General features: G+C 36.4%; 1 protein-coding gene across 1 annotated transcript; it reads right to left on the bottom strand.

Moving 5' to 3' along the window:
- Positions 1–1672: 1672 nt before the first annotated feature.
- LOC125614866 (zinc finger protein 519-like) lies at positions 1673–21467 on the bottom strand (the record flags this gene model as incomplete). The annotated part of the gene is made up of 3 exons (XM_048797734.1): positions 21345–21467; positions 6048–6174; positions 1673–1792 (listed from the first exon to the last, which is right to left on the bottom strand). Coding segments are annotated over exons 1-3 (328 nt in total), but the record flags the coding sequence as incomplete, so codon positions are not given.
- Between the last annotated feature and the right edge of the window lie 369 nt (positions 21468–21836).

Genomic DNA, 21836 nt, shown 5'->3' on the forward strand with positions numbered 1-21836 from the left:
GGCTTCTCTCCAGTGTGGATTCGCTGGTGCTGAGCAAGTGATGATTTCTGACTGAAACTCTTGCCACACACTTTACATTTGTAGGGCTTCTCTCCAGTATGAATCCTGTTGTGGCAAGAGAGATGTGAGTTTTTATTAAAACTCTTGCCACACACTTTACATTTGTAGGGCTTCTCTCCAGTATGAATCCTTTTGTGACAATTATGCTGTGAGAGGCTATTAAAAACTTTGCCATACTCTTTACATTTATAGGGCTTCTCTCCAGTGTGGATTCGCTGGTGCTCAGTAAGTGATGATTTTTGACTGAAACTCTTGCCACACACTTTACATTTGTAGGGCTTCTCTCCAGTATGAATCCTGTTGTGGCGATCAAGATTTGAGTTTCTATTAAAACTCATGCCACACACTTTACATTTGTATGGCTTCTCTCTAGTATGAACTCTCTGGTAATCTTTAAGGCTTGGTTTTTGACTGAAACCTTTCAAAATTGTTTACATATGTAGGGCATCACTCCAGGGTGTGTCCACTGGTGACAAATAAGATTTGAGCTTTTATTAGAAGTTTTGTCACATTCTTTGCATTTGCATGGCATATCTTCTGTATGAACACTGTGATGTTGAGTAAAGTTCTTGAGTGCATTGCATTCTTCACATTGGTAGGTCTTCTCTGCAGAATAAATTTTTTGGTGTTGAGTAAGGGTTGAAAAACTTTTTAAGGCTTTCCCACACTTTTTACATTTACAGGTCTCTCCTTCAGTATAAATCCTCTGATACTTAACAAGTTGTAACTTTTCACTAAAAGTTTTTTCACATTCTTTAAATTTGTAGAATTTATCACTGTCATAGTATCTGCTGTGTTGAAAAAATATATCAAAGCATTTGCTTGCTCAATATCTTCTATACTTATAGGGCTGTCTTTCTCTATAAATTCTCTTGTATTAAGAAAGCTCTGCACTGTGGTTAAGAGCCCTTTCACATATCTACACTTGCAGGTTTTTGTCTTGGCTATGAATATTTTAATGAATACTAGTTTTTGATCACTGAAGCAAGACTTTCCTACATTTTTCATCTTGGTAAATTTCCTTTAGAAAAGGACTAGGAGTTCTCTATAGTCATAATTGTTATCACCAATGTAAATATACTGGTCATTACTCAGGGTATAGACATGGCTTATTGTGTTACTAATAGCATTATCTATATAGTGCACTTTCCAGAAATCTGTATCAGAATTGTCAATGAACAATAGTGTGGAAGTAGAAACTTTTCTACAATTTTTAATATTGTCCATTTGGGAACAAGGAGAAATTAATCTTTTGTTTCAGAAAAATGGACATTTTATAAAGAAACTCCCAAAAGGTTCACTTTTAGAAACATCTTTTCTGTGCAAATGTTTGACTGGAATTTTAACTCAGTGCTACTTTTATAATTGGCCAAGTTAAAAACTGATGCATGGACTAGATTTCAAATTTTCCACATTGCCTTTCAGTTAAAAAATGGCTATAGATTTATTCTTAAAATACATATAAAACTCCTCAAAATAATTGGAATACATTGAATTTTTGTTTCAGATATTAATTTTCTCTTGTGTCTTTTGACCATAAAATTTTTATCATAAATAGGGACTACTGATTGATTTTGTCTATTATAATACAATTTTTGAACTTTACTCTCACCTATATTTACCCATTGTTTTCTTGGTTGTAAATAGTCAAAGTCACACTTTCCATATCTTCCCTCTCTCTCTTTTATTCCCTGCTCTGGTAAAATTTCTCGAGGATGATGAGAAGTCATGGCTGTAATAAATAAAAATAACAAACATGTTTACTTACTGTACTGGGCTGAGTATATTTTGCAGACCTAAGAAATTACACCAAAAAATAACATCAGCAGGGGAGTGGATTATTAAATCCAAGTCTATCATTACTGTAAAAATATATAAATCAAATAAAAATACACACAGAAAATTACTTTGAAAATTTTCCTAATCATTTTGTGTTCACAGTATCCAAGATGAGTACATTACTATGGAGAGTAACATAGTAGAGAAAAATACATTGTGTTACACAGAGATTTTCCTCCTTCAGAATATATTTTCAAAATCTACCAACTTTCTTCTGTTTCATTAAAATATAAAAATATGAAACATGTGAATATTTGGGGACTGTTCAAAAAGGGGTTCCTGCTTACCAACAGAAAAAAAAAAACATGGCTAAATCAACTGTAAGCAAAGTTATGAATTACTCAAAGGGAATAGTCAATTATCATTTAAAAGAAGTTTACTGAAATAAACCAACACACAAAAAAACAGAACAAAAATTAATCAAGAATTGTTACTAGTAATAAGCAGAAAATGTATGTTTAAAGACTTTCTTTAGAAAATGTCTGAAAGAGTCAGGGGTGGTTGTACATAGCAACATAGGAGGTTGAGCTAGAGGATCAAAATTTGAAGGCCAGACAAAGTAAAAAATGCAAAGTGCTAAATCGCCCCTAAGTTCTCTTTCCAGTACTAATAAACACATCTCAGAAAATAGGAAAAATGAAACATCCAAGCATCTCAATTTTCTCCAAGTTGTAAAGACTCAAAGTAGGTTTTAATCCAAGTTTAAAAACTCAGGATACTGAGAGCATCCAAGAGAAAAAGATGGGTCACCTAGAAATGTGTAGCTATATAATTGTGAAATCCTTAGTCAAATCTTCACAACACAGGAAGGAATTTGAGTCTATCTATATTCAAGGGATGAAAGAATAAAATTATCAACCAAGACATTATATTCACAGCAACTACCTTTCAAAAAAGAAGGAAAATTAAGACTTTAAACATATAAAAATACACACACTATTCATCAACACTGGATCTGTTCTCCAAAAAGTACTAAAGGTGATCCTTCATAATAAAATGTAAGTGCACAACATCATAAGTCATATGAAATTTTAAACATTTCTTGGAAAAAACAATTCTATTTTATTGTAATGACAGGTCTCCAAACATGTAATTTTGCAATAGAATTTGAAAGAAAAAAGCATAACAATACTGTCAATAGGCATATATAACTGTAACAATAATATAATTTTAAAAGGACACATAAATATATTCAGTTTTTTAATAAAGTGAAGTCAAGTTGGTACTCATACAAAATATGAGTAGGAGATTCTTCATTTTTAGAGTTTTTTGTTGGCAAATGCAAGATTACAAAATTCTGATCAAAACAAAACTTGGATATCTGAATTAACTCTAAATATTGCAACTGTAGGTAGTCTACAGGATACTCTAAATCTAAGAACACACACATACTGAAAGCAAAAGGATATAATAATGACACATACAAAAGTGATTGAACAAAACCTGGGCTGTCTAAATTATAGTACACAAAACATAGTTTAAGACAGTTATAGGACATAGAAGACGTTTTAAATTAAAAAAAAAAAACTTTGAAAAGAGGCAAAAGAGAGAAAAGGACCCTTTCCCTAGGTTCTGAATTAAGAGTAAATACATTTGCTGCATACTTCATATTTCCCAAACACACAAAGAAAACACTGAGAGGGTTGAATGAAAACAAAGAATCACTGTGATACTAAGAGACATCAATCCCCACTTACTGAAAAGGGAAATACAGTGAAGCAAAATGGTAATTGCAAAGCATAAGACTTTGAAAATATTTTGAAACTACTATAGACTTATAGAATCCCTGTTCTTAATCACAAGTGGGATATTATGCTGGTTAGATCAATTTTATATATTAAAACAAAGGTTAATAAATATTTAAGTGATAGTTTTTTTTTGTAACCAACATGGAATAAATATTTGAAGTCAAAAGTGGTAGGGATTTTAAAAAACCCCTAAATATGTGTCAGTTGATTGAACACTCTTTTGCATGCTGTTGTTCAAAATTGAAAGATTAAATTTAAAGATGTTTATACTACTTAAAGTTAACTAGAGGCTCCATGTAGTATTCATCAACCTCCCATAGTTAATTTTTTTGCAGAGAAATCTATCCTTTAAATTGTATGAATATCCCCCAAAATACAAATAAGACTATTTCCCTGCTAAAAAAAATACTAAAAGTTACAGCATTCAATTGTAAATGCAAACATGGAGTCAGGTAGACGGAGTTCTTAGTGAGTGTGGCAATAAGCCCTCACATCAATAGCAAATTAAAAACATTGCACACCAGTGTTGTTACATTGTTATTCAACAGAGCCATCATGGGGGACGCAAACCAAATATCCCTTGAAAAGAATGATGAACCATATTGGAATATAGAAACTATAGAACTTTGAAATCAAAGAATTTATTCTAATTATATATTTTACAAAATGTATGTACACTAGGTTAACTGAAATGTCACAAAAAGAATACTGCAGAATTCTACGAACATGACATCTCTAAACTAAAAAAGAAGCTTTCTGAACAAAAGAGAATAGTTTTGTGATGAGGAGACAGAAATGAGCCCTTGCTTTCTAGGCATTCTTTATTTTTTTGAGATGTAAACTTTGTAAAGATATATTGCATAACAATTTGAATTAATGATACTGAACTGTATATTTAAAATTTTGGAGACAGTAAGTTTTATTTTGTGGTTTTGATTACAATGAAAATTAAAAGATAAAGAGAATTGCAACATTTCTCAAAGCTACATTTCAAATAATGTGGTCTTTATCTTATAAATAAGAACAAGCTCATCCATATACAAATGATGGGCATGCATGTAATCTCAGCTAGTAGGAAGTCTGAGGCAAGTGAATTGCAAATTCAAGACATCCTCAATAACTTAGTGAGAACCTCTCCAAATATGAGTGAAAAGGAGCTTGGGGTGTAGTTCAGCATGAGAGTATCACTGCCATCAATCCCCATTACACTTATACATAGAAACCTTCAATTTCTACATACATGGGCAGAATGAAAAGCCAATCAAGATAAAATACAAAAGTCATGGACAAAAGAGGCTTAATATTTATACAAGCAAAAGCACATATAATATTTTCGGCAATACAAACAAGAATAATACATATCTTAGTTTGTGAAGCAATTAACTGATATGAGGAAACCCAGTCTATAACATGGAACCTACTGTACACAATTTAAAAAAGAAAAAAAAAAAACAAGCAAATTGTAAATATCCACAGATGTATTATTTTACAAATCCTCTAATTCAAATAAAACTTACACAATCTCTCAAAACAGCAGTCTTTGTTCAACTTGACATTCATTCCATGGCAGATAATTTCACAGAAAATCCATTACACATATCAGAAAGAACACTGATAAGGAAATTTTAGTGAAAAAAAAATGTACAAATAAGATTAGAGAAACTGACTTATGATAGTAATGTATTATAATGGGTGAACCTAGAGGTCTCCAGAAATGTGAAAAACTTTCCTGCAAATAATGGAAGGAGGGCTGGAGTTGTAGAGTAGTGTTAGAGAGCTTGTCTAGCATGTGTGAGGCCCTGGGTTCAATTCTCAGCACCATATATGGATAAATAGGAAATTCATTAACAACTAAAAATATTTTTTTTTAATTATGTAAGAGCTGTCAGATAATATTGACACTCACAAGGCAAGGGGAGTGTTTTGTTGTTAATTTGAATGTATGGAGACATTACTGGAAGAAAAGCAGGATACTACATAATTTTAAAGCACAAAACACAGGACAGGATTTTCTATGATAACAAGAGAAAGAATTCAAAGCTTCTCAAAAATATTTTCTGCTGGATAATGTCTCAATGAACCTTTTTGAATTTAGACTTCCTCCTCTACCTCAACTGTGTCCTCCACTATATGTGGGCCACAGGATTTGACATCACTGCATTCCTCTAAGACAACCATATGTCAAGTGAAAGATATATATCATGCCACCAAAGGAAAACATTAAGGATGAAAGGAAACATCATTAACATTTTCTTCTCAGAACCAAGAACTACCCCCATCTTTTTTATTGAAAGCATAAATCTGCAACACATTCTTGTGGAGAAGTTCCCCAAAGATATACTTCAAGGGAAGAAAACTAAATAGTGATAATTAGGAATTTTGAAGGAAAGTTATGCTCACCCACAAAGACTAGGTTGCTGTAGTTCTCCAACATCACTTCTCTATATAAATTCTGCTGAGCAGGATCCAGGCATTCCCATTCCTCCTTAGAGAAATCAATAGCCACATCCCCGAATGTCAATGGCTCCTGAAATAAAAATTGTTAGATCAATAGAACATGGACCAAACCATTATTCAGTTTTTAATTTGAATTAAGAGTTAGTAGAACTGACTGTCATGTAGGAGAGTGACTTTAATTATGTAATAAGATACTTCCCATTATCTAATTCAGAGGAAAATACATAAGTCTAAAAATAGTGTATATATATATATATATATATATATATATATATATATATATATATATATTCCATATCAGAGTGAAGTGAACTATATATACCATAATCCAAGCACTGAATAAAAGCCCAACTCCTAACTTTTTTGCCATCAGTGATGTGAAATTTGGCGGGCATTCCAGATGCAAATCAGACTTGTCAAAGATATTCTCATAAGGTGATTGTGCACAAGGGAGACAAAAAGACTGGTAAAAAAGCTTTTGAAAACAGTCTGGTTCCTATTCTCTCTGCTTTCTATCCATGAGATAGATTGAGATCCCCAATACAATTAGTTTCAAGTATCATCCATGACACATTCCCAATGTGTAAAATATTCATAAAATATTAATGTTGGGAGACATGTAAAGTGACACTTCCACCTCGTGAAAAGACAAACTTGAAATATTTCAAGTTCTATAAGCAGTTCAACGAGTGAATCAATTTGGTACAATAGAATGAACAATGGGTTACAGAAGACTTCAAGGAGGAGATTAAAAAATTCTTAGAGGTAAACAAGAACATAGACACAACATATCAAAATCTCTTGGACACTATGAAAGCAGTACTAGGAGGAAACTTCATTGCATGGAGTTCATTCCTTAAAAGAAGAAAAAGTCAATCATTGATCTCACACTTCATCTCAAAGCCCTAGAAGAACAAATCAACAGCAAAAGCAGTAGAAGGCAAGAAATAATTAAAATTAGAACTGAAATTGAATTAAAAGAAACAATTAAACCTTGACAAAAAGTTGGTTCTCTGACAGAACCCTAGCCATGCTGATGAAAAGAAGGAGAGAGAAAAATCAAATTACCAGCATACATGATGAAAATGGCAATATCCCAACAGACACTACAGAAATACAGAGGATATTTAGAAATTATCTTGAAAATGTATACCCTAATAAAATAGAAGATATTGAAGGCATCAACAAATTTCTTAAGTCATATGATATGCCCAGATTGAATCAGGAAGACATACACAATTTAAACAGATCAATATTAAATGATGAAATACAAGATGCCATCAGAAGCTTACCAACCAAGAAAAGCCCAGGCCCAGATGGATACACTACCGAGTTAAACAAGACCTTTAAAGAAGAAATTCAAAAATACCAATACTCTTCAATTTATTTCAGAAAATACAGAAAGAAGCAGCACTTCCAAACTCATTCTATGAGGCCAATATCACCCTGATCCCAAAACCAGACACGGACAAATGAAAGAAAGAAAACTTCAGGCCAATATCTCTAATGAACATAGATGCAAAAATTCTGAATAAAATTTTGGCAAATTAAATACAAAAACATATTAAAAAGGTCATGCACTAAGATCAAGTGGGGTTTTTCCAGGGATACAGGGTTGGTTCAACATATAGAAATCAATAAAGCTAATTCATCACATCAATAGACTTAAAAATAAGAATCATATCATCATCTCAAGAGACACAGAAAAACCATTTGACAAATACAGCACCCTTTCACGTTCAAAAAATTAGAAAAACTTGAGATAACAGGAACATACCTCAACATCATACTGGCTCTCTACATTAAGGCTAAAGCCAACATAATTCTAAAGGGAGAAAAACTAAAGGCATTCCCTCTAAAAACTGGAACAAAACAGGGATGCTCTCTCTCACCATTTCTATTCAACATATTTCTTGAAACACTGGCCAGAGCAATTAGACAGATGAAAGAAATTAAAGGAATAACTACAGGAAAAGAACTTAAATTAGCACTATTTGCTGACAATATGATTCTATCCCTAGAAGACCCCAAAAGCACCACCAGAAAACTTCTAGAACTAAAAAATGAATTCAGCAAAGCAGCAGGATATAAAATTAACACACATTAAAAAAGGCATTTCTGTATATCAGTGACAAAGCCTCAAAAAGGAAATAAGAAGAACTACCCCATTTACAGTAACTTCAAAAAAAGAAAACATAAGATACTTGGGAATCAACTTAACAAAAGATGTGAAAGATCTATACAAGGAAACCTACAGAACCCTAAAGAAACAAATCAAAGAAGACCTTAGAAGATGGAAAGATCTACCTTACTCTTGAATAGGCAGAATTAATACTATCAAAACAACCATACAACCAAAAGCACTACACTGATTTAATGCAATTCTGATCAAAATCCCAATGACATTTCTCATAGAAATAGAAAAAGCAATCATGAAATTCATCTGGAAAAATAAGAATCCCAGAATAGCTAAAGCAATTATAAGCAGGAAGAGCAAAGCAGGTGGTATCACTATACCAGACCTTAAACTATACTACAGAGCAATAGTAACAAAAACAGCATGGTATTGGCACTAAAACAGGCCTGTAGACCAATGGTACAGAATAGAGGACACACAGACTAACTCACAAAATTACAATTATCTTACATTAGACAAAGGTGCCAAGAACATGCATTGGAGAAAAGATAGCCTCTTCAAAAAATGGTGCTGTGAAAACTGGAAATCCATTTTCAAAAAAATGAAATTAAAACCCTTTCTCTCACCATGCAGAAAACTCAACTCAAAGTGGATCAAGGACCTAGGATTTAAACCAGAGACTCTGCATCTAATAGAAGAAAAAGTAGGCCATAATCTTCATCACATGGGGCTAGGCTGCCCCAACTTCCTTAATAAGATGCCTATAGCACAAGAAATAAAACCAAGAATCAAAAATGGGATGGATTCAAACTAAAAAGTTTCTTCTAAGAAAAAAAATCTGAGGTGAAGAGAGAGCCTAAATCCTGGGAGTAGATTTTTACCCCTCACACATCAGATAGAGAACTAATATCTAGTATATAAAGAACTCAAAATGCTAAGCACCAAAAAAACCAATAATCCAATCAACAAATTGGCCCAGGACCTGAACAGATACTTTTCAGAAAATGATGTAGAATCAATCAACAAATATTTTTTAAAAAGTTCATCATCTCTTGCAATTAGAGAATGCAAATCAAAACCACTCTAAGATATCATCTCACTCCAGTCAGAATGGCAGCTATCATAAAGACAAACAACAAGTGTTGGCAAGGATGTGGGGGGAAAGACACACTCATACACTGCTGGTGGGACTGCAAATTGGTGCAAACAACATGGAAAACTGTATAGAGATTCTTTCGAAATCTGGGAATGAAAACACCATTTGACCCAGCTATTCCTCTTCACGGACTATTCTCAAAAGACTTGAAAACAGCATACTACAGGGTCACAGCCATGTCAATGTTTATGGCAGCACAATGCAGAATAGCACACTGTGGAGCCAACCCAGATGCCCTTAAGTGGATGAATGGATAAAAATATGGGGCATATATACACAATGCAATTTTACTCACCAATAATAAAATCATGGCAATTGCACGTAAATGGATGGTATTGGAGAAGGGAAGTTAGGCAAACCCAAAAAATAAATGTTGAATGGTTTCTCTGATATTAGGAGGCTGACTATAGTGGGGTAGGGAGGGGGAGCATGGGAGGAATAGATGAATTCTACATAGGGCAGAAGGGTTGGAGGGGAGGGGAGGAGGCAGGGGATTAGCAGTGATTGTGGAATATGATGACACCATTATCCAAAGTACATGTATGAAGACACAAATTGGTGCCAACATACCTTATATACAACCAGAGATATGAAAATTTGTGATATATATGTGTATTAAGAGTTGTATTGCAGAAAGAAATGAGTACATATATAATGGCATAAATTTGCATGAGTATACTTTCTATACAGAGATACGAAAAATTGTGCTCTATGTGTGTAATAAGAATTGTAATGCATTCCAATGTTGTGTATTTAATAAAAATGAATTTTTAAAAAAGAAAGGTATTGAAACCCATTGTGGACACTATAAGTCTACATGGCTATATATCTTAAAACACAGAGCTGGAATGGAAGATGCATGAACAACATGAGAAACCAAGAAAGAATGTGCCCCAAACAAAGATGCTGCATTATTAGAATCCATGGTCAGAATAGCAGGATAAATGGGAGAAGGTACATAATTTTCTGTGAATTAAAGGATGATATGAGAGAAAATACAGGCAACAAAGGATCATTTTGATAAAGAGCTACATAAGCAAATACAGAAAGCAAAAGATTCCTTCAATTAGGAGATAGAGATTTTGGGAAAAAAAAAAAAACAGAGATCCTTGAAATGAAGGAAACAGTAAACCAAATTAAGAACTCAATAGGAAGCATCTCCAACAGAATAGATCACTTGGAAGACAGAAGCTCTGACATTGAAGGCAAAATATAATAATCTTGAAAAAATAAAGTTGACCCCAATGAAGATGGTAAGAAACCATGAGCAGAAGATTCAAGAATTGTGAGATAATATGAAAAGACCAAATTTAACAACTATTGGGATAGATGAAGGCATAGAGGTCTAAACTACAGAAATGGACAATCTATTCAATAATACCAGAAAAAATTCCAAACATGTACACTGAATTGGGAAATCAAATATAAGGATCATATAGGACACCAAATGAACAAGATCACTACAGGTCTACACCAACGCAAATCATAATGAAAACACCTAGCATACAGGAGAAGCAGAGCATTTCAAAAGCCACAAGATAAAGGAATCAAATTACATATGGGGAAAACCAATCAGGATCTCTGATTTCTGAACTGAGACCCTGAAATCTACAAGATCCTGCAACAATATAAACCAAGCTCTAAAAGAAATGGATGCCAACCAAGAATCATACCCAGCAAAATTAAATTTTGATTAGCAATTAGATTTCGATTCAGATGTTATTTTATGACAAAATTAAAACCTTCCATCATACACAAATTTAAAAGAATTTACAACCAGAAACCTGCACTACAGAACATCCTTGGCAAAATATTCCATGAGGAGGAAATGAACAATAATAAAAAATCAGAAAAGGGTAGTATCACTCTAAAGGAAAAACCTATCAAAGAGAAACTGACTTAGTTAAATACCAAAAATAAACAAAAATAACTGGGAATACAAATCTTGTCTCAATAATAATCCTGAAAGTTTAGTTCCAACTCAGCAATCAAAAGACAGGCAGATTGGATAAAAAAAAAAAAAAGACCAACAATATGCTGACTCCAAGAGACTCATCTCATAGGAAAAGATACCTACAGACTGAAGGTGACAGGTTGGAAAAAAAAATATATCACTCAGGCTGGGGCTGGAGCTCAGTGGTAGAGCACTCGCCTAGCACATGTGAGGCCCTGTATTCGATCCTCAGTACCACATAAAACTAAATAATAAAGGTATTGTGTCCGTATACAAAAAATAAATATTAAAAAACCTACCACTCACATATACTGTGGAGTCAAGCAGGGGTTTCCATTCTTATATCAAATAATGTGGACTTCAAGTGAAAGTTAATCAAAAGGGATAAAGAAGGACACTACATACTGCTTAAAGGAACCATACACCAACAAGACAGAACAATTATAAATATACACACCCCCAAAGCAATGGAGCATCTATGTTCAAACAGACTCTTCTCAAGTTTAAGGGCCAAGTAGACCACAAGACAATAATTCTGGGTGACTTTAACACACCTCTCTTATCACTGGATTGATCTTCCAAACAATATCCAGACAGAAACTATAGAACTCAATAATACAATCAATAACTTAGATTTAACTGACATACATAGACTATTTCATCCTTCAACAGGCGAAGACACTTTCTTCTCAGCAGCAAATGGATCCTTCTAAAATAGACCATATGTCATGCCAAAAAGGAACTCTAAGCAATACAGAAAAGTAAAGATACTACCCTGCATTCTATCAGATCATAATGGAACGAAATTAGAAATCAATGATAAAAATAGAAGCTACTCCTATACCTGGAGACTAAATAATATGCTAGTGAATGAACAATGGGCTGCAGAAAACATAAAAGAGGAGATTTAAAACTTCTTAGGGGTGAATGATGACACAGATACAACATATCAAAATATCTGGGACACTATGAAGGCATTACTAAGAGGAAAGTTCATTGCATGGAGTTCATTCCTAAAAAAAAAAAAAAACTCAAATAAATGACCTAAAATTACATCTCAAAGCCCTAGGAAAAACAATTAATCAACACCAAAAGCAGTAAAGGACAGAAAAGAATTAAAATCAGAGCTGAGATCAATGAAATTGGAACAAAAGAAGCAAATAAAAATTCAAAAAGTGACTGGGAATGGAACCACCATTTGACCCAGCTATCCCACCCCCCGGTCTATACCCAAAGGACTTAAAAACAGCATACTACAGGAACACAGTCACAATGTTTTTAGCAGCACAATTCACAAGAGTTAAACTGTGGAGCCAACATAGATGTCCTTCAGTGGATGAATGGATAAAGAAAACGTGGCATTTGTACACAATGGAATATTACTCAGCAATAAAAGAAAATAAAATCATGGCATTTGCAGGAAAATGGATGGCATTGGAGAAGATAATGCTAAGTGAAGTTAGCCAAACCCAAAATAACAAATGCTGAATGTTTTCTCTGATATAAGGAGGCTGACTCATAGTGGGGTAGGGAGGTGGAGCATGGGAAGAATAGATGAATTCTATTTAGGGCAAGGGGTGGGAGGGAAAGGGAGGGGAAAGAGATTAGCAAGGATGGTGGAATATAATAGACATCATTATCCAAAGTACATGTATGAACACACGAATTGATATCAACCTACTTTATATACAGAGATATGAAAAATATGCTGTATATGTGTAATAAGAATTGTAATATATTCCACTGCCATATATTTTTAATTTTTTTTTAATTTTCAAAATGAAAAGTTGGCTCTTTGAAAAAACAAATACATTTGATAAAACCTTATCCATGCTACTGTAGAGAAAGAGAGAATTACTAAATCTAATTACTAAATCCAATTACTAAATCCATGATGAAAAAGGAAATATCACCATGAACACTAGAGAAATACAGAAGATAATTAGAAATTATTTTGAAAATTTGTACTGCAATAAAACAGAAAATATTGAAGTCATCAACAAATATCTAGAATCACGTGAATTACACAAACTGAGTAAGTTAAACAGATCATTTTCAAGCAATGAAATAGAAGACATCATCAAAAGCCTACCAACCCAAAAAATTAAATAAATATATCCCAGGACTCAATGGATACAAGACCTTCAAAGAAGAACTAATACCAATACTCCTCAAATTATTCCATGAAATATAAAAAGAGGGAGCACTTTCAAACTCACTCTATAAGGCCAATATCTCCTTGATTCTACAATCAGACAAACACAGAAAAGAAAGTGTACTTCAGACCAATACCTCTAAAAAGCAGAAGCAAAAATTCTGAATAAAATTCTGGCAAATCAAATACAAAAACATATCAAAAAGATGGTTCATCATGATGAAGTGGGATTCATACCAGGGATGCAAGGTTGGTTCAATATACAGAAATCAATAAATGTAATTCATCACATCAGTAGATTTAAAGATAAGAACCTTATGATCATCTCAACAAATGCAGAAAAAGCATTTGACAAAATACAGCACCCCTTCATGTTCAAAACACTACAAAAACTAGGGATAACAAGAACTTACCTCAACATTTTAAAGGCTATCTATGCTAAGTCTCAGGCCAACATCATTCTAAATGGAGAAAAACTGAAGGCATTCCCTCTAACATCGGAAACAAGACAGGGATGCCCTCTCTCACGCCTTCTATTCAATATAGTTCTTGAAACACTGGCCATAGCAATTAGACAGATGAAAGGAATTAAAAGAATATGTATAGGAAAAGAAGAACTTAAACTAGCACTATTTGCTGATAATATGATTCTGTACCTAGAAGACTCAAAAAAAACTCCACTAGAAAACTTCTAGAACTAGAATTCAGCAAAGTGGCAGGATATAAAATCAACACCCACAAATCAAAGGCATTTCTGTATATCAGTGACAAATCCTCTGAGAGAGAAATGAGGAAAACTACCCCATTAACAATATCCTCAAAAAATAAAAAAGAAACTTGGGAATCAACAAAAGGTGAAGGATCTATACAATGAAAACTATGAGACACTAAAGAGAAATCAAAGACCTTAGAAGATGGAAAGATTTAATTTGATCTTGAATATGCAGAACTAATATTATCAAAATGGCCCTACTACCAAAAGCACTCTACAGATTTAATGCAATTCTGATCAAAATCCCAATGGCATTCCTCATAGAAATAGAAAAACAATCATGAAATTTATCTGGAAAAATAGGAGACCCAGAATAGCTAAAGCAATCCTTAGCAGGAAAAGGGAGGCAGGTGGCATTGCTATACCAGGCCTTAAAATATACTACAGAGCCATAGTTACAAAAACAGCATGGTACTGGCATCAAAACAGGCTGGTAGACCAATAGTACAGAATAGAGGACACAGAGACCAACCCACAAAACCACAATTATCTTATATTAGACAAAGGTGCTAAAAATATGCACTGGAAAAAAGATATCATCTTCAACAAATGGTGATGGGAAAACTGGAAATCGATAGGCAGCAAAATAAAATTGAATCCCTCTCTCTCACCATACATAAAAGTTAACTCAAAATGGATCAAGGATCTAGGAATTAAACCAGAGACTCTCCAAATAGAAGAAAAAGTAGGCCCTAATCTCCATCATGTGGGATTAGGCTACAACTTCCTTAATAACACTCCTATAGCACAGGAATTAAAACCAAGAATCAACACATGGGATGGATTGAAACTAAAGATTTTTATCAAAAAACAAAAACAAACAAACAAAAAAAAACAATAGAATAAAGAGCCTACTTTCTGGGAGTAAATTTTTACCCCTCATACATCAGATAGAGCACTAATCTCTAGGGTATATAAAGAACCCAAACATCTTAACACCAAAAAAAAAAAATCCAATCAATAAATGGGCTAAGGACCTGAAAAGACACTTCTCAGAAGAGGACATACAATCAATCAACAATTATATGAAAAAATGCTCATCATCTCTAGCAGTCAGAGAAATTCAAATTAAAACCACTCTAAGATACCATCTCACTGCAGTCAGAAGGGCAGCCATTATGAAGACAAACAACAATAAGTGTTGGCGAGGATGTGGGAGAAAGGCACACTCATACACTGCTGGTGGGACTGCAAATTGGTGCAGCCAATTTGGAAATCAGTATGGAGATTCCTTGGAAATCTGCGAATGGAACCACCATTTGACCCAACTATTTTTCTTCTTGGACTATACCAAAAAACTTAAAAACAGCACACTACAGGGACACAGCCAGGTCATTGTTTATAGCAGCACAATTCACAATAGCTAAACTATGGAGTCAACCTAGATGCCCTTCAGTGGATGACTGGATAAAAAAATTGTGGCTTATATACACAATGGAATATTACTCATCATTTAAAAAGAACAAAATCATGGCACTTGCATGTAAATGGATGGAGTTGGAGAAGATAATGCTAAGTGAAGTCAGCCAATCCCCCCCCCAAAAAAATGCCGAATGTTTTCTCTGATATAAGGAAGCTGACTCATAGTGGGTTTGGGAGGGGGAGCGTGGGAGGAAAAGATGAATTCTAAATAGGGCAGAGGGGTGGAATGGAAAGGGAGGGCACAGGGGATTAGCAAGGATGGTGGAATGTGATGGACATCTTTATACAAAGTTCATGTATGAAGACTTGAATTGGGTGTCAACATACCTTATATACAAAGAGAGATGAAAAATTGTGATATATATGTGTATTTAGAGTTGTAATGCAAAAAAAGTACATGTATAATGGCATAAATTGATGTGAACATACTTTATATACAGAAATATGAAAAATTGTGCTCTATGTGAAATAAGGATTATAATGCATTCCACTGTTGTCATGTATTTAAAAAAATAATAAAAACCATAAAAAATCATGATCTAAAAAACATCTAGAAAGAAAGAAACAAACAAACAAACAGAGATAGGATGCATTTGGTGCTACATACCTCATATATCCAGTGGTCTGGAGGCTGAGGCAGGGGGATCACAATTGTGAAGCTTACTCTAGCAACTGAGTGAAACCCTGCCTAAATTTAAAAATAAATAGTCAGTAGTAATTTTAAAAAATTAAGAAAAAATTAAATATTTTAAATAAAAATTTTAAAAGGACTGAGGATATTGTTCAGTAATAGGACACCCTGGTTCCAATCCCCAGTTTCACAAAAGGAAAACAAAAGAACGGAAAAAAAAGTCCTTTTCAAAGTTACAGAAAACATATTTTTAAATTTATAAATTGTATATATGAAAACAAAAATTCTATTCCTCAAATGACTCCATTAAAGAGAACAAGGAGAAGTGACAGATGAAAGAAACCAATTGCCTCACATTTAATCAAACTCTTCTAAGAAAGGGAACAGAGACTGTGAGAGAAACGCAGGCAAGAGCCGTGAACAGCCCCTTCAAATAGCAGGTATCTTATTGTCCCTTCATCACAAAGCAATCAACGTCTTTAGAAAGGAGGGACTGTACCATAAAGTCACATTGAACACAAATTGAGACAGTGTTGAAGAACATGTGGGGTTATCATGAAGGTCCACAGAAACAGATGTGGACACTACAGCACCTGTTCATATGGGGACACAGCACGCTCCTCCAGAGCCGAGACCCGGGGTCTGGTGAAAGAGGATGTCCATTTGGGAATAAATAATAAACTATGGAAAATAACCATTTCTGGCAATCAGCCACATTTTGTTTGCCATATTGCATACAGTTTGACAAATACTATGAAACACCATGTCAGTTTTATATAGCTGTCACATAAATGTCACATTTCACATATAAGCATACTTAAATAGTACATCTGCAGAATTTGAAAAAATACAAATACGGAAAAGCACATTAAAGACTGAATTACACATCCTGGGTATAGATGATAGGACTCCTCATTATAAAGAGGACAGCTTGCCTCAGGTTCATCTATGACAACACCCCATCAAAATTTCACCATGATTTCCTTTTAATTGAAGAAGGGACCAAAGCAAACAGTTTGAAAATTCTCCTGGAAGGTTGAATTGATATGAAATTAGCCAGGAATTCTGAACTCTAAGAGTAAAAGCAAGAGCTATCATTACCAAGCACTAATGATGTTATAAAATTATCATATTGCAGTAATTTGAGGACCAAAAAAATCACAATGCAGAAATTTCATAGATGACTCCATATGTATGTAAATGTCAATTTTATTATGAAGTGGAATGAAAAGGCCTAGCTAAATGCATCCATCTCCAGCAGAGGATTTGATGTGAATGAACAAGACAACCCAACATGAAGGGAGGTGTGGGAACTGGAGGCGCAGAGCACTGGTAGGGCTTGGGGGCAGGACGTGTGTGGTACTGGATTATACTCCAGCACCCCAAAGAAGCACATATTGAGTAGGATAATGTTTCAAAATTATACCAGAATAGGAGGCTCCTGGATTCTCTCCACACATGGATACACCAAATAAACACCTACTTCTCTTTTGAGTTTCTCTTAAATAAAGTTATACATGGATTGAGAGACATATGCATTGGACCACTGAGAAAATATCTACCATCCGAAGGGCAGGCAAAGTTGGGGTACACGTGGGCATTAGTCCTGCCTTGAGCAATGTGCTACATAATTGGGACAGAATACCCCCATCCAGTGTCACCCAGAGTAGATGAAGTCTTATTGGGGTCACAAATGGAGCACATTGGATACTAAATGACTTGTTGCTGGAAACATAATTTGTCTGGTGCTCATAGAAGAATGAACTGGATATACACAAGTATCAGGAGTGGAAAAGGGGTGGTTTTGTATGGCTGTGGAGGATCATGAGCTTTATCCAAGGGACCAGGGCAGAAGGGGACTGAGATAAAGGGTTCCAGTTTATCCCTAGAAGGGATTTGCCAGCATGATCTGCAAACTGTGGTTGCTAACAGTTGAGCTCCTCCCTAGCCAGTCCCTAAGGGTAGACAGGACAAATGCAGTCCACACAGCAGCCTTGCCCGAGCCCTCTCCCCCCTGTCTCAGTAATAACTCCAGGCCTGACCAGTTCTTTATGGTAGGAGTATGTCCAGGCACTCAGGGTCCCAACATCTTTTTTTTTTCTATTCCAGGGACTCCATCCTAACCCATCAAGCTTTGGGAGCAATGGCAACTGTGCATGTGCAAATCTCCCTGGATCAAAATCAAGTGGCTTCACATTGATGTGCAAGCAATTCCAGGGACTATTATCACCCCCCTGACCCCGGAGTGAAGGAAAAGGATGAAAACCACAGCTCCATATTTCTTTCTAGAATAGGCTCACACCACCTTCTTGCAGTGAGCACAGGCAGCCTGGGTTCTAACCAATTGCATCAGGAATTCAGTCACCAGCCAAGTAGGAGAGTTTCTGCAGCCTGAGCACAGCTTTGGGAAAGGCTACATATCAAACAAGTGAAGGAAGTAGTACTCCAATGACATAGATATGAAGCAAGAGACATGCTGATGACATGGGGCTAGAATATAAGCTTAGTGCAGACAATTTTTAAAAACAGCATGGAGTTCTTTAAAAGCTAACAGAGTAACAACCACTCTGGATGCATTTCCAAAGGAACTTGAATCAGTGTGTTAATAAATGGCTGCATGCCCATCGCTACTCCAGGATCCACAGGAGCCAGGAGGAGGGAACATCTGAAGTGACTTCTGGATAAGGAGACTCCTCCCAGTCACAGGGACATCACCTACTCCCCTGAGAAACTACTTCCCCTAAATGAACCTGCTCATAGGTAAATAGGTGGCTGATATTTACCAGATGCTCAAGAGACCTCAGATGTGCCAGGTGTGGGATGTCAGGCAGAGCCAAAACAGGACCAGGAAAATCTCAGAGAGGGCTTGAGACCCCTAGGACATGCATTCCACAGTGGGGACACTCAGCCCAAAGACATTCTGACAAGGTGTCTGGCCTGGGAGAGGAAGGGAAAATACACACACACACACACACACGCGTGTGTTTGTGTGCGCGCACACACATACACTCATTTTTACAAATGTCAAGTGGTTTTTAGTGTACTTTTCTCTCATGTGAAATGCTCAAACAGAAAACAAAACTTTTGCTTCTTATTTTATTACACTGGGGAGGAAAATTGTCACTGGAAATGGGGACGGGGACTTGAATTTTAGGAATTCATTCATACACGTGTAAAGGTTTCATCTGGGAGACGGGGTTCTGGATCTGACATTTTGCTTCCCTTACATTTAGAACATTCAGGGGGACCCAGGCAGGAGGCCCACACCTATAGCCCCAGCCACTTGGGAAGCTGAGGCACAAGTTCAAGGCCAGACTCAGCCTCTGTCTCAAGCTATATGATAAAAAGTGTGAGGGATGTAGCTCCGTGGTAAAGGAGCTCTGCATTCAATCCACTATGTCCCCATGCACCCCCTTCCAAAACAAAGAAAACCCCATGGGGGAGAAAAACCTGAGACCCCTGCAGATCCCAGCCCCCTTAGGTATGAAAAGGGCCCACTGAGTGGTGATTCTCACGGTCCCAACACTCTGAAATCCACCACAGTAGAAATTCAGGGAGGAGACTTGAGCTGCCAATTTGTACAGGAGATACCCATGTGTTCAATAATAAGAATAAAAAGAATCCAACATCTTTAGAAACCCGAGAAACATAAACTAAAACCCTATCAGAGAGAAAATTAAATAGTATCAATGGAGATAGGAAACAAAAGAATTCTAACAAACTCAAGGACTTTAACTGCTTCTTAACTATTTGTGGAAACTGTTTTGCTGTTAAAGACACATGATAGTCCCCCACCGCAGGGACTTGCTTCAATCAGTTCATAGGACCAGGATAATCCATTAATAGTCATGGGATATTCAGATTAAAAATAGTATAAAATACCATGGGTAACTTTTACCCGGGTGCCATATGCATGTGGTATTATGTATAAATATGATGCACTAATAAACAATCCAGCATGCTTTACTCTTAATGGAAGCACCCAGTCCTAAAATTCATCCACAAAGTTAAATATATGTAAATTTAACCAAGAAACTTTTGAATTATAAGAGCAAAAAAATTATAAGAGGAAAAAAAAGAATTTATTACCTAACATGTGCATTGTGAAGCTGTACTATTACAATTGTCATCAAGGAATCATGATGTCAACAAAGTCCACCCAGGAACCCACGAGGATGTAAAAATCATACACTTAATTGCAATGCAAAAGTCATTATCAATCAAACCCTAACCAGGCCAATCTCAGCAACTTAGCTAGACCCTCGGTCAGAATAAATACTAAAAACTACCAGGCTCATAGCTGAGTGGTAAAGCACCCTTCTGTTAACTACCAAAACAAACAAACACACAAGAAAAACAAATAAAGTCCACAGGAATAAGCAAGGTCCCTGTAAACCTCAGCTCCCGGCCTGCAGGAAAACCATGTTTGGAGGTTTGATTATTCTTATTTATTTATTTATTTATTTATTGGTATTTAACGCAGAGGCGCTCGACCACTGTGCTCCATCCCCAGCCCTATTTTGCATTTTATTTCGAGGCGGGGTCTCCCTGAGTCTATAAGGGCCTGGCCAACTTGCCCAGGCTGGCCTTGACCTCACAATCCTCCTGCATCAGGCCCCCGCCCCAGCCACTGGGATGACAGGTGTGGCCATCTCCAGACTTGGAGATTGAATTTCTAATGGTCCCACCTGTCAATCACCACAGCCCGGGAAGACGCTGGGTAGTCGCGCTCACCTGCCAGACAGGACTCAGGCAGGGGCTGTGGCTGCCCCAGGGGATGGGGAGGCTGCGAGGGGTCTCCGCCACTGTCACGCTCCCCACCCGGCTGGCCAGGGGGACTGAGGGGCGCTCTCCCCGAGGGGCTAAGGCCTGTGGACGCAGAGAGCGCCCGGAGTTGGGGTTGGGGTCGGCCAGCTCGGGTTCCCCCCACAGCCAATCCTGCCAGATGGCCTCCCTGCCCGGCCTCCCTCTCAAGCCTCCCTGTCCAGGCACATGGTGTCACTACACACTCACCATTTCCTGGTGCCCAGCAGCCAAGCCTGCCCTGGAGAGCTTCGGCCCCTGCATGGCAGGGCCACCCGGGATCCTGGGCATGGAGCGAAGCCTGGAGTCCAACTGCAGGAATCATGAAACCGCAAACCCAGGAGAAATAAATCCCATCCCGAGCGCAGAAGCCCGCCCCCTGCTCGCTGCCTGTGCTCAGGACTGGACAATGCTCAACACAGGGGCTTCTGATTGGACAGGGCATCAGTCAGTCTCCGCTCTGCCCAGCCTGAGCCCTGGGAGCCTTCTTTTTGAGTGACAGGGGGGTGATATCTGCTCCAGGCAAGGAGGAAACCAGAATGGCAGGGTTTTGTTTTTTTTTCTTTTATTTTCTTTTCCTTTTGAGGTCTGGGCATTGGGTCAGGGTTAGGGTGAACAGAATTCTAAGTTCTGTTGGGTTTTGATGTTAGGAAATTTAAGTCAATTTTTGAAAGTTTCATCACCTGGGCCTCCTCCTACAAT

The sequence above is a fragment of the Marmota marmota genome, unplaced genomic scaffold (genome assembly GCF_001458135.2).
Source record: "Marmota marmota marmota unplaced genomic scaffold, marMar, whole genome shotgun sequence".
In the NCBI taxonomy this organism is placed as follows: Eukaryota; Metazoa; Chordata; class Mammalia; order Rodentia; family Sciuridae; genus Marmota; species Marmota marmota.